This window comes from Manis javanica, chromosome 16, assembly GCF_040802235.1.
Source record: "Manis javanica isolate MJ-LG chromosome 16, MJ_LKY, whole genome shotgun sequence".
Taxonomy (NCBI): Eukaryota; Metazoa; Chordata; class Mammalia; order Pholidota; family Manidae; genus Manis; species Manis javanica.
Window position 1 is genome coordinate 53,001,299 of NC_133171.1, and position 13,939 is coordinate 53,015,237.

Below are 13,939 nucleotides of genomic sequence, written 5' to 3' on the forward strand. Positions count from 1 at the left end.
GAGGAATTGAATGCAAATGAGGATTTGGGGAGGTGATAAAAATGTTCTAAAACTGTAATAATTTTTATACAGTTGTACACATTTGCTAAAAATCAATGAAGCATACTTACACTCCCAGTGAATGAATTTCATGGTATGTAAATTATCCTCCATAAAGCTGTTAATTTTTTTTTAAAAAATCTTCAAACTGAGACAGGGAGGCAGCAGAGCATAACTCCTGCCCAGTTTAGTGTGGGCCCTGGAAAGGGACAAAGTCTTACAAAACAGGGTGCTTGAAATTGAAACAATGTAACAATTTATTCCCCATTGTGACCCAGTAGTATAGAACAGCTCATGGCTCATAGTCCCATAGGCCCATTAGCTTACAATAGGGTATCCGGGAAACCTTCACAGACGTAGGTTAAAATATAACTAGCATTCTGGCTGAATCTATAGAACACTCCCGCTACAACAAGCATAAAACCCTAGACACCGAGACACCTAGCTGCAACCTTGCCGCCCCCCTGCACCTGCCGGGAGTTCCATATTTCCTCTTATCCGGAATAAAGTGCCCTCTCTACATCTGAATAAAAGCTCTCTGTAAATCTCCTGCCTTGTCTGTTTACGAAGTTCATTCTTCCACTCCGCAAACAAGAACCCCGGCATCAAAACTCTCCCTTGATCCTCCAGTGTAGTGTGGTAGCTGCTCCCTGTACAGAGTGACTTTGTAGTACGGGGGTGCCCCTTTTGTCTTTAAAATTTTCACACCCTAATTAACAATTTTCTTAAATTCTGTCAGGGGAAATACACACTAAATGAATCATACAAAGTACAGTAGTAAATGGCTAACATTTATTGAGAGCTAATGCCAAGTACTAGGCCAAGCATCCTATGTACTTCATCTTAGTTGCCCCTCACAAACAATATTTTGACAGTGGTTTCAATTATTAAGATTCCTACTAATGAGAAAAGAGGCACAGAGAAGGTTAGTAATCTTCCCAAAGTAACAAGGTAAATGTAGAGCAGCATGCCACTTCCCGTCTGTTTCCAGCACTCAAATGTCCTGACCACAGTTGCAACCCTAGCCTGGAGGGGAATGTTTTATCTGGATGGCACTCTCAGATCAAGAATTTGATCTGTGATGTCACAGACGATCAAAAAAGTGGTGGGAGCCACAACTGCTCTTCTGTAGATGCTTCCCTAAGCTTTGGATGGGTGCTTGTTGGCAACTGTGCGTAGAAGCTGTTGTTGGGCAGCTGCGTCTGGGGAAGTCTCTCCCTGTGCACTGGGGGAAGCCTTAACCTGGACAGGGGAGGATTCTTGACTTCATAGAGAAAGAATTCATGACCAGGTTGGATGAGTGTAAGGTAAGGAAGGAATTCATTAAAGCAAGAGTAGCAGCGAATGGCAGCAGACATGCAGGTAGTAGTGAGCAAGGAAGAACAGAGGAAGGAAAGAGAAGTTCAATGAATTCCTGCTTGGCAAAGGGCAAATCCCTTGCTACCTCCTAAAGCCAGGGTCACCTGGCATCCAGTGTCTGCTTGAATCTTCATGGCATGGGAACTAAGCCCCTACCACCCCAGGATTTGGGGGAACTGCAGAGCACTGGATGGAGTGAGATTATGTTCTGAGAACTTCCACTTTCTACTGGTCTGAAATAAGACAGGGAGAGAGAAAGGACTGTGTTAAGACTAGAAAGCTGAATGAAATAGCAAAGTGACACAGACATTTACCACCAGAGGTAGAGGTTGGTGAGTTCTTATTTTTATCATGGAAGAGACAAGTGCAGAGACAAGTGCAATCAGCTTATGCAACAAGAAAGAGTATTTGATCTGACAGTACATTACTCAGACAAGAGTGCGCGTGACTTGAGAGGAGGTGCCCTTAAGGGTTAGGGTTGGGTTTTTATAGGGCCTTTTGGGTAGGGGTCAGCATGATACATACAGGTGATTCATAATTCCTTTGAAGTTTTGTCTTAAGATTAGGGTTATTTAGGTGATTGTGTTGATCTGGATCTTTGCATTCTTTATCTTCATAGGTTCATTTACACCTTGGAGGTCTCTCTCTTGTCCTGGTTACTAAGTTGCTTGGTTGACTAAGGGGCTGGAAGAAGAAGAAGAAGAGCACATAGATTCAGTTAAAGAATAAACTGGGCCTTTTTCCTTTTTTGCAGGCTAAGTAGATTTTACAGTGGCATGATATTGGCCCCATTCCCTGCTCTATCTCACAGCCACCTGGCACTTAGCCGGCACGTCTCCTTAGGCTCTTCATGGCCATGACGGTTTCTCAGACTTTCCTTGTCTTTGATGACCTTGACAGTTTTGAGGAGTACTGGCTAGGGATTTTGTAGAATGTCCCTTAATTGGGGTTTGTCCTATGCTTTTCTCAGGATTAGGCTGCAGTTTTAGTTTTGGGTTGGCAGGCCAAGGAGGTAAATGCCATTCCCATCATATCATATTGAGGGTATGTGCTATCAACGTGAATGGTCACTACTGATGATGATCTTGATCACCTGGCTGACGCATACTGTTTGTCAGGTTTCTCTAAAGTTACTCTTTCTCTCCTCTGTACTGTGCTCTTTGGAAGGAAGTCACTATTCACAGCCCACACTTACTGAGTGAAGAGTTATGTTCCTCTTCCTTAAGGGCAGGGTATCTACATAAAATTGTTTGTAATCCGGCAAGGAAAATTAGTTTCTTTTCCCCAGTTAATTTATTGAATCATTTACTTATATCAGTATGGACTCATGGGTACTTATTTTATACTTTTGGTTGTAATCCAATACCACTTTATTTCTTTTGTTACTCAAATTGTTCCTACTTTGGCTACATTGTGCCTTTGACATACTCCCATCATTGTGTTTTATTGAACACTTCCTTACTCTCTTGTACAAGATGCTCTAGATCTAGAATCAGTCATTATTTCTCTAAAGAGTTCTGGTTTCTGTTATGGGAAAATGGTACTAGAAACCAAGATCTGGGCACTAGATGTGCTTGTTGCCATTGGAATGTTGTTGCATCTAGGTCTTTCAGCTGACAGAGCAAGTAAATATATGTGTGAATACGAACCCCCCTATATCCACATATCTATGAATATTAACATATGTATGAAATAACATGCTTATATACATACACACGGCTATCTATCTCCACCTATAAGGTAAATGTGTGCATACTGATGTCTTAGGACTCTAATGAATTACCACCTGGCACCCAGATTATTAGTTATCCTCACCCCTTGTTTATTTGTAACTTCACACTCCAGAGGTCAGAAACCTGACTCCTTCCATCTGCCATCCATTTAATTAATCATTATTTCCAGTATGCATGGATAGTAAGTTCAGAATTGTCAAGCCATACACCCGTGGGAGACAGCGGCATCAACTAGACTATATACTACTGAAGTGCATGTCTTTTGCTTTCAGTCTTACAGACTTCACTCATGTCCAAAGTTACTTAGGTCAGCACCTTTTCACCCCACCTCCTTTCAAAGAGGTCATTTCATAGTTAAATTCTTTCCTCACCATCTGCATTCAATCTTGAATCCTCTGACTTCCTAAATTATTTTTAAAAATTAGTATACCTTAAGGCTCACTTTAATGTAAAATTCTATGAGTTTTGGCACTTGCACAGTGTCATGTATAGTACCATAGAGAATAATCTCATCCTAAAAAAAGATCCCCAATGCTTCCCCTATTTAACCTTGCACCACCCCTGCATCTTGCTGTTTTATTTAGCAGTATATCTTGGAGATCACTCGATAGCAGTAGCTACATACATTTCTCTTTCCTCTTCACTCCCTTGTGCAAATGTACCATTGCTTATTCAACCAGTCCCCTATTGATATGTTTGGTTCTTTCTGCTTTTTCATTATCACAAATAGCCCTATAATGAATTAGAAGGGACCACATTTGAGTATCTATTATATGTTTTTCTTATATTATCTACTTAATCCTCACCACCATCCTGCAAGATATCCCCATTTACCTTTGAGGAACCTCAGACTACTGGGTTGCCCAAGGTCTCCTTAGCATGAGCTTCTTGACAGTATGTCCCGTTTTCCATTGTATTACCAACATTTTTATTGAATGAGTGATTGTAACTCGCTGGTAGATGGCAGTGCAGGGAACTGAAGCCACGGCTGTGAGCCTGGACCTCTCTAGCCCCAAAGGCTGCATTTGTTACAGGGTAGCCATGATCGGCCCCAGGAATATACAGGATGGCCTGTTTCCTTGTGGAGAGAATATACTAGGATGTCTAATTAGGGTCTTTATCCTATTCTTTAAAAAGTGTTTACTTTTGTGAATATTTTATTCTTCCATAAAAGAACAGCATAGAGGATATGTATAGAATTTATATGAATAAACAAATACACATGTATTGGGCTGTCTACTCAGACTTTGTTTTGCTGCTCAGCGTGTAGGATCAAAACAGTTTGGACACACTGCCTTCTAAGGTTTGGGGATTTTATTAACTCCACCTCCCCTATATATTCCCTTATAACAGAGGTTCTCAGTTGGGATGATTCTGCTCCTGCCAAGGACATTTAGCAATGTCTAAGGACATTTCTTATTGTCATGACAGGACTGGAGGTGCTACTGGAATCCACTGAGTAGAAGCCAGGGATGCCGCAGACAGCCACCACAAGAATTCTATACCCAAGAATGTCAATAGTGGTGAGGTTGAAAAACCTTGCCTTATATCCATCTCAAGACGGAATAAAGAAGGAGAAGGAGGAGGAGGATGCAGAAAAGAAAGTGAGGTGTTATCTATATCTGTGGATTTGACATCTGTCCCATTACATGTGCTCAATTAAGGTTAATTGAACAAAGTTGAGGAATGTTACAAAGAGTTGAAATTGGAGAGAGAATGGAGTGGGGAAGGAAAATGACAAGAAGAGGAAGAAGCAGACAATTTGGTACTGGCACAAGAACAGAGCCACAGACCAGTGGAACAGAATAGAGACTCCAGACATTAACCCAAACATATACGGTCAATTAATATTTGATAAAGGAGCCATGGACATACAATGGGGAAATGACAGCCTCTTCAACAGATGGTGCTGGCAAAACTGGACAGCTACATGTAAGAGAATGAAACTGGATCACTGCCTAACCCCATACACAAAAGGAAATTCGAAATGAATCAAAGACCTGAATGTAAGTCATGAAACCATAAAACTCTTAGAAAAAAACATAGGCAAAAATCTCTTGGACATAAATATAAGCAACTTCTTCATGAACGTATCTCCCTGGGCAAGGAAAACAAAAGCAAAAATGAGCAAGTGGGACTATATCAAGCTGAAAAGCTTCTGTACAGCAAAGGACACCATCAATAGAACAAAAAGGTATCCTACAGTATGGGAGAATATATTCATAAATGACAGATCCGATAAAGGCTTGACATCCAAAATATATAAAGAACTCACACACCTCAACAAACAAAAAGCAAATAATCCAATTAAAAAGTGGGCAGAGGAGCTGAACAGACAGTTCTCCAAAGAAGAGATTCAGATGGCCAAGAGACACATGAAAAGATGCTCCATATCACTAGTCATCAGAGAAATTCAAATTCAAACCACAATGAGGTATCACCTCACACCAGGAAGGATTGCCACCATCCAAAAGACAAACAACAACAAATGTTGGCAAGATTGTGGAGAAAGGGGAACCCTCCTACACTGCTGATGGGAATGTAAATTAGTTCAACCATTGTGGAAAGCAGTATGGAGGTTCCTCAAAAAGCTCAAAATAGAAATACCATTTGATGCAGGAATTCCTCTTTTAGGAATTTAGCCTAAGAATTCAGCAGGCCAGTTTGAAAAAGACATATGCACACTTATGTTTATTGCAGCACTATTTACAATAGTCAAGAAATGGAAGCAACCTAAGTGTCCATCAGTAGATGAATGGATAAAGAAGATGTGGTACATATACACAATGGAATATTATTCAGCCATAAGAAGAAATGGTTGCTACCATTTGCAGCAACATGGATGGAGCTAGAGGGTATTATGCTCAGTGAAATAAGCCAGGCAGAGAAAGACAAGTACCAAATGATTTCACTCATATATGGAGTTTGAGAACAAAGAAAAAACTGAAGGAACCTAACAGCAGCAGGCACACAGAATCCAAGAATGGACTAACAGTTACTAAAGGGAAAGGAACTGGGGAGAATGGGTGGTAAGGGAGGGATAAGGCGTGGAAAAAGAAAGAGGGCATTACGATTAGCATGTATAATGTGGGGGGACACGGGGAGGGCTGTGCAACACAGAGAGGACAAGTAGTGATTCTACAGCATCTTACTAGGCTGATGGACAGTGACTGTAAAGGGGTTTGTTGGGGGGACTTGGTGATGGGGGGAGTATAGTAAACATAATGTTCCTCATATAATTGTAGATTAATGATACCAAAATAAAAAAATTAAAAAAAAGAAGAGGAAGAAGCACAGGGCAAGAAGAAAGGAAATGGAGACAGAGAAATAAGGAAAGGAAATGAGCAGATTGTTTTCCAAGATGATTACGAGGTCTCCACATGCTCTTACGATATGACACTGACACTCCTCACATTGAGAGATGGTGGCTGCATTTCCTCCCCTTGAATCTAGGTGAGCATGTGACTCCAGCAGAAGTGATGCTGTGCTATAGAAGGTCACACAGGTTCCACCTGGCCATTTGGGGGTGCTCGTGGAACCCAGTCACCATGAGAAAGTAAAGAGAAAACGTGAAGAGGCTACATGTAGATGTCTGATCATTGGCTCCAATGGAGGTCCCAAATGATACCCAACATCCACCACCAGACCTGGGAAAGAAGGTGCCCCTAGATGATACCAGCTCCCAACAAGAGTTGCCCCCAACCCTGAGTCTTTCCAGCTGAGGCCCCAGACATGGTGGAATAGTGACCCCTGAATTGTCATCCCTGTGCCCCAAGTGAGTTCCCGACCCACAGAATGTGAGCGTACAGCCACAGTTGTATTAAGCCACTTAGTTTGGGGATTGTTATGCAGCAATGGAACAGGCACTGGAACAGGAAGGGTGGGGAGGAGCGTGGACAGTCATTGGTTGTCTGATTTACATATTAGTTAGGGTTATGCTAACTGCTGTAACATGTGTAACATATGCTAATGCTGTAACACACACACATGCCAAATTTCAGTGGTTAAACACAATAGCAGTTTATTTCTTACCCACATAATCGTTCAGCACATTGTTCCTGGTCAGTGGGCGGCCTTCAATGAAGTCACTTAGGGATGCAGGCTACTTTCATCGTGTGATTTTCTCTATTCCCCAGGGCTTGGAGTCCTCTGCATCCAGAAAGCAAAACAGGGGGAGAAAAAATAGAGAAGGAAAAACAGAGAAGTCCCCAAAATGACATGCATCCTTTTCACATTTTATTGGAGAGAATCGGTCACACAACGCCACCTAGTGCAAGGAAGGTTGGGAAATGTAGCCCGTGGTTTATCAGCGGGTCCCAAAAACCTCGTACGGTGAAAAGAGGAACATGAATTTCAGTGGACAGTCAGCTGTCTCTGGAAGGCTTTAGAACTCAAGTTTATGAATTAAAATGATGATCATGACAAAGCTGTCTCTTTCTCTCCCTCCCTGGAATAGAGGTGATTAAAAGGATGGACCACAAGTGATCATATTTTGCTCACTCTGTGGCTTTTGTGTGAGGCCAGCCCTTACTCAATTCACTGGTAAACTGGAGGCTGCTGCAACATGGTAATATGAGCGGAGTCCGGAGCCAGGTTCCTAGAGTTCAAATCCTAGCTCTGCTACTTACTAGATATGAGACCTCGAGCCACTTGACCTCTCTAAGCCTCAGTTTCCCCATTTGTAAGATGAGGGTGATAATAAGGATAGCACTGAAAAGATTGTTATGAGGTATGAGGATTAATTTGGTTAATTCGTGTAAGATAGTTATGCTTGGTCCATAGTAAATACTCAATAATTATTAGCTAATGTTATAGAAGAATGGAGTGTCAGCTTCTGCAGAAGACACCCTCTACAAATATAAACTATCTCCTGGTGCCGTTTCTATGTTCTCTTGCCTAAGAAACATGGAAACAAGATGCTTTCCTCTCTTTAAACTGGTGAAGTTATAAAGTAGAAATTCCTTCAACCAATTTTAGACTTTTTATTACCTGTCTCCAAGCAAGATGGGTTTTTAAAAATATCTAAACCAAATAATTCTCTTTGTAAGCAAGGGTTGATCCACTCTGGGGGCCACAGCTCTGCCAATTAATTTGAAACATGGTTTCCCTGTGTGAAGTTCAATAAAGGGGAGGTGAAACTTTTTCATTATGTTTTCAAAAGACTGGGCAGAGAAGAAAGGGGTCTTGATGTAGCATCTCCAGCGAAGCACTGTGTTTCTCCTTAAGTACTCTCTAATCTTGAGATCACAGGCCAACTTTTCAGTAGGCTGCTGCATTTAATCATCCTGGGGTCGGGGTGGGCAGTGAGTGCACAGATGGGTTTCCTAGATTTGAAGAAATTCCAGGTGACTGGGGGGAGGTAAAATCCCAGAGGTGTACAGGTCGGGGAGCACAGGGGTGGGAAGGTGAGGCTGATGGCTCCACATTCTCATTCTACCTTTTCTCTTACTCATTTATTCTACCACCATCTCTTCTCCACCCATCCCCAAATGTAAGACTCTATGGTAAAGGTATCAGGGAATGATGTCTTTTATTTTTTAAAGGGAAATGTTTTAGAAAACCAGGGGTAGGTGAGGAGGGGGAAAGGGCCATCTGCTTTGGACAGCTTATATATTAAGTGTTATTTTATGTAAACAGGATTTCAAGTAGAGTCATATTTCTGATACCTTTAATCAAGTTTATTATATTTGGGAAGTACTTATAATGAGTCATCAAGTTTATTATAATCTGGAGGTATCGGTAATCAGTAATTAGGGTAGATGTTTTGGAGGTACTTGAAATTAGTAATGTAGGAAACCACTGTGTTCCTTTTTGGCCTGGCAGTTTCATTAAGCATCCACATCCTTAACTTGTCAAGGATCAGTATCCACTTCAAATGTTTATTACCCAGCTGATATATCAAGGATGGGGATGGGGTAGGAGGAAAGCAGGAGGTAGGCAAGAGGGAGGGAAAGAAGGCAGTGGGAATTAGGCATCAGTAATTACTGCCTTGTTTCCCCCCTGCAGATATGGCTTTAGGCTTTTTATTTTGCAAGCAATACATGGTATCAAGTGCATGATATAAAATTAGGCTTGAGGTTACTTAGCTGAATCATGTCACTCTGAGTTAGCTATTTTGGGACTATAAGAAACACAATGATCCCTGCCTTGGTTCACCTTTGTCCAGGGCTGGGGAGAGGAGGGAGAATGGGAATGTTTCTCACAAGGAGAACCTGGAGTTCTCTAATCCAAGGTTACAATGCAGCTCTCATCACAATTTTCTTGACTCACAAATCTACTGCACTATCAGCTCTGGTATTTCTTAGTCAGGATGTCTTGAAATGTGCTTAAGTTCACTTTAGCTAATAGCAGGCTTACCTCTCATTTCACTAGTAACGTTTAGAGCTGTGTTTTTCAAACTCAGGTTAACACTCAGTAATGAATCTTGACCAGCATTTGTTTTTTAAAAAAAGGAATACAATAGAATAGGCCAGAGGCCATCACACATAGTGAGGGTTTAAGTACTGTTTGTGAAATTTTGCTCACATTTGTGTGTGTCCATGTGTGTCCTAGGCTCAGTGTAAAATGTGTTCATTACTGTAGTCTGTGGTCAAAAATGTTTGGAAGATTTCTGGTGCTAAATCAGATGGAGTGAGCACAGCAGCCTCTTTCTGCCACTGGTCACAACTAGAAATTCTGGACAAACGACAATTCCTTGAGAACTCTGAAAAGTAAACAAGCAGGCAAATTTGAGGGAATCAAAGCTTGAAGACTCTATTGGTGTGGAGTGAGTTTCTCAAAAAATTTCCTCTTTTCTCTCAAAGCTTTGACCTATGAGAGTAGCCCCAGCTGGGGAGCTTCACCATAGCAGAGGCAGCAAAAACTCCAAGAAACCTAAAAGAAAATAGCCCTTGTTTTTTCTTCTCTACGCACAACACTTCTGACGCCAATTGTGTGGGTTTTTTTCCCCCCACATCAACCAATTCTCTAACACCCCAGACACCAACTGGGTGTCTTACAATGCAGTTCTGATACTACCTACCTGGAGTTAGTGCAGACCCCACAGGGTCACGGCTGTCCCATAAGACTGCCCCCCACTGTGGATGCCAGTTGCAAGTCCCAGGTGTCACCTATACTTCTGACCAACCGACTGCAAATTAGGGGTTCCCATACCTTTTTCTCAGGACCAATAGTTTGCTGTAACTGCTCGCAGATTCAGGGAAACACTTATGTTTACTGGTTTATTATAAAGAAACAGCCAGAGGAAGAGGTACAAGGGTGAAGTCTGGAAGGGCGCTGAGAGCGGGAGCTTCTGATCCTGTGGGGTTGAGGTGCGCCCCTCTCCCGCACACGGACGGCACACGGACGTGCTCACCGACCGGAAGCTCTGTGTGCCTCTGTGGTAAGGTTTTTCCTATGAAGACTTCCTCCTGTAGGCATAATTGATTATTGACTCAATCCCCAGACCCTAAGCCTCTCCAGAGGCTGGAGGTGGGGTGGGGCTGAAACAGCCCCCATCCTAAAGCTGCGCAGAAGCTCGTCAAGTCACTTCATTAGAACAAAAGATGCTCCTCACACATAATATTGTAAATGTCCAGGACACAATGCAAAATCATTCAACATACAAAGACCTAGGAAAATGTGATCAATTTTTATGAGAAAAGATGATCGAAAGATGCCAATCCCAAGACGACTCCAATGTTGGAACTGTCAGATAAAGACTTAAAATCAATATTGTAACTATGCTCTGTGAGGTGTAAGTAAGCACATTTGAAATGAAAGATAGAGGTTCTCTGCAGAGAAACAGAAACTGTAAAAAGAACCAAATGGAAATGTTAGAACCATAAACTGAAATATCTGAAATAAAAATTCACTATATGGGCTTAACAGTAGAATGGAAATGTCAGAAAAGAGTCAAGGAATTTGAAGATAGAAGAAGAGAAGGCACCTAATCTGAAGACCGAAAGAAAAAATACTGAAAACATAAGGAACAGAGTCTTAGGGACTGTGGGTCCATTATTCATATCATTGGAGTCCATTGGAGTCCTCCAGGGATGGAGTATGAGACTAGTGCAGAAAAAAGTTTTTTTGAAGAAATAATAGCAGACAGCTTAAAAAATTTGGTGAAAGACATAAACTTATAGATTCAGTAAAGTTAGTGAACACCAAACAGGATAAATGCAAACAAACAAACAAAAAAACCAAAAATACTCTCAGTCATGCATAATCAAACTTCTGAAACACAAAGAAAAAGAAAAAAATGTAAAGCAGTCTGAGAACAATATGGCAGTTCCTCAGAATTTTAAAATAGAATTACTACATGATCCAGCAGTTCCAAAAGAATGGAAAGCAGGGTCTCAAGGAGATATTTGTACAACCATGTCTATAGCACCATTACTCACAACACAAAAAATGGAAGCCAACTGGCCATTGACAGAAGGCTGGAGAAACAAAATATGGTGCCAACATAACATGGAATATTTTTCAGCCTTAAAAAAAAAGGAAAGATTAGCATGTATAGTGTGTGTGTCGGGGGGTGCACAGGGAGGGCTGTGCAACACAGAAGACACGTAGTGATTTTACAGCATCTTACTACGTTGATGGACAGTGACTGTGAAGGGGTATGTGGGGGGGACTTGGTGATGGGGGGAGCCTAGTAAACGTAATGTTCTTCATGTAATTGTAGATTAATGATACCAAAATTAAAAAATAAAAAATAAAAAATAAAAAGGAAAGAGATTCTGATACTTGCTACAGCATGGAAGAACCCTGAGGACATTATATTAAGTCAGTCAGTCACAAAAAGACAAATACTCTCTTGACCCACTTACAGAAGGTACCTAGAGTAGTCAAACTCATACAAAGTAGAAGGGTGGTTGCTAGGGGCTGGGGGGTGGGGAGGGGACATAGAGCTGTTGTTTAATGGGTACAGAATTTCAGTTCTGAAAGATGAGTTCTGGAGGTGGATGGTGATGGTCACATAATACAGTGAATGTACTTAACATTACTGAAAGGTGTGCTTAAAAATGATTAAGATGGCAAATTTTTAAAAAGCAGTCTGCAAAAAATGATCAATTAAACATTGAACAATGATTTCAATGATGGTGGCTTTCTCATCAGAAACTGGAACAAGACAGTGGAACAGCATCTTTGAAGCGCCAAAAGAACATAACTTTTTCTAGAAAAAATCTATTCAGGAATGAGGCAAAATAAAAACAATGATCACTAAGGAACACTAAGAGAATTAATTGCTCAAGGAAGTTTTCAGGCTGAAGGGAAATAATATCAAAAGGAAAGTTGGACTTAAGGAATGAAGAAACATAAATGGTAAATGTGTCCTCTTAAGTTCTTTAAAATATATAGAACTGTTGAGAGCAAAAATGGTAACAGTATTGGGTGAGGTTTTCAGTGTCGGTCAATGTAATTCATATAACAACTGTAACATAAAAGGAGGGCGAAAGGATCTAAATGGTTGTAAGGCTTTTACATTTACTTGAAGTGATAAAATACTGATCATAAGCAGGATGTACACAATTAGGCATGTATATTGTAATCCTCAGAACAACCTCTTAAAAAAATAAAGGAGGTACACCAAAAGTCAATAAATACATTAATATACTAAAAAATATTCAGAAACAGTTGGCCCTTGAACAACATGGGTTTGAACTGTATGGGTCCACTTATATGTGAATTTTTTACAATAAATATATTGGAAAACTTTTTGGAGATTTGTGACAACTTAAAAAAACATTTTATTTTCTCTAGCTTACTTTATTGTAAGAATATGGTATATAATACATATAACATACAAAATATGTGTTCATTGACTGTTTTTCTTCTTGGTAAGGCTTCTGGGCAACGGTAGACAGACAATTTGGGGGAGCCAAAAGTTATACACAGATTTTCAATGCACAGGGGATGATGAGTACCCCTAACCCCTGCATTGTTCAAGGGTCAGCTGTAATCTAAAAGGTGGCAGGAAAGGGGAAAGAGAAAAACAAAAACCAAAGGAACAGAAAATAATAGCATGGTAGACCTAAATCCCACCCTATTAATAGTATTAATTATAAATGGTCTAAATGCACCAATTAAAAAAGAGAGATTGTCAGATTGGATTGGAGAATGAGACCCAACTACATCCAGTGTTTAAGAAACCCATATAAATGTAAAGACATAGATTACAAGGATGTAAGAAAAGCAGTTTGAAGAAAAGGTCTGGGTTTTCCTCTCTCAGACACCTGGGTGGGGCCACCATTGAGACAAGTTTGGTGTCCCTAAGTAGAAGGGAATCCTCTGGGCCTGGCTCCCAGACTCGTCACAGCAGCTATCCTGAGCAGGGACTCTCACTCTCCACCCAGAAGCCACAGCTTACAAACCACCTATGAAGCCAGCGGGACAAGGGTGATCTGTCCTCTGCTTTGAAGAATTCTAATACAGCCTTTGCCAGAATAATGAATAATGGGATGCTTTGATTTGCTATAGCTGTGGGTGGGCTGCAGCTATCCGGACAAGTCAGCACGGACTCAGATAATTCTGGTTTTGTGACAATGTGCTTTATGTTCTGATTCTGTGTGACTCTCTGATCTTCTCATTATAAGTCTAAATCCTCTCTTTGGTGTCTATGACTGCTTCCAAAACTGTCTCCAACCAGTAAGTGAGGTTGGAAGTCCCAAGGGAGGCAGGAAGGCCTCAGTAACGGGGTGTTCATTTCTCACTCCAATCCTCAAAGTTTTACAAAGCTGTTTGACATGCCAAGTCCAACACAAGACAAGCCAAACGCTATCAACAAGAGGCTCTAGAAGCAAATGAGGTCACTGAGGAATCTGTGC

General features: G+C 41.0%; 1 protein-coding gene across 4 annotated transcripts in view; it reads right to left on the reverse strand.

Annotated features, from left to right (window-relative positions):
- Positions 1-809: 809 nt before the first annotated feature.
- The window catches only part of TBC1D22B (TBC1 domain family member 22B), a 99,896-nt gene continuing 86,766 nt past the window's right edge, over positions 810-13,939 (reverse strand). The window contains exons 13-14 of one of the 4 annotated variants that reach the window (XR_012126420.1): positions 7,164-7,280; positions 810-2,082 (exon numbers count right to left, since the gene is read on the reverse strand). Coding sequence is in view for 3 of the 4 variants with exons in the window: in XM_037004466.2 (XP_036860361.1) it covers positions 10,355-10,540 (186 nt within the window). In the remaining variant the exon portion in view is untranslated. Of the gene's footprint in view, positions 2,083-7,126; positions 7,281-10,325; positions 10,541-13,939 lie in introns of those variants that run through there. The other 3 variants (XM_073225224.1, XM_037004466.2, XM_037004472.2) reach the window with 3 other exon arrangements.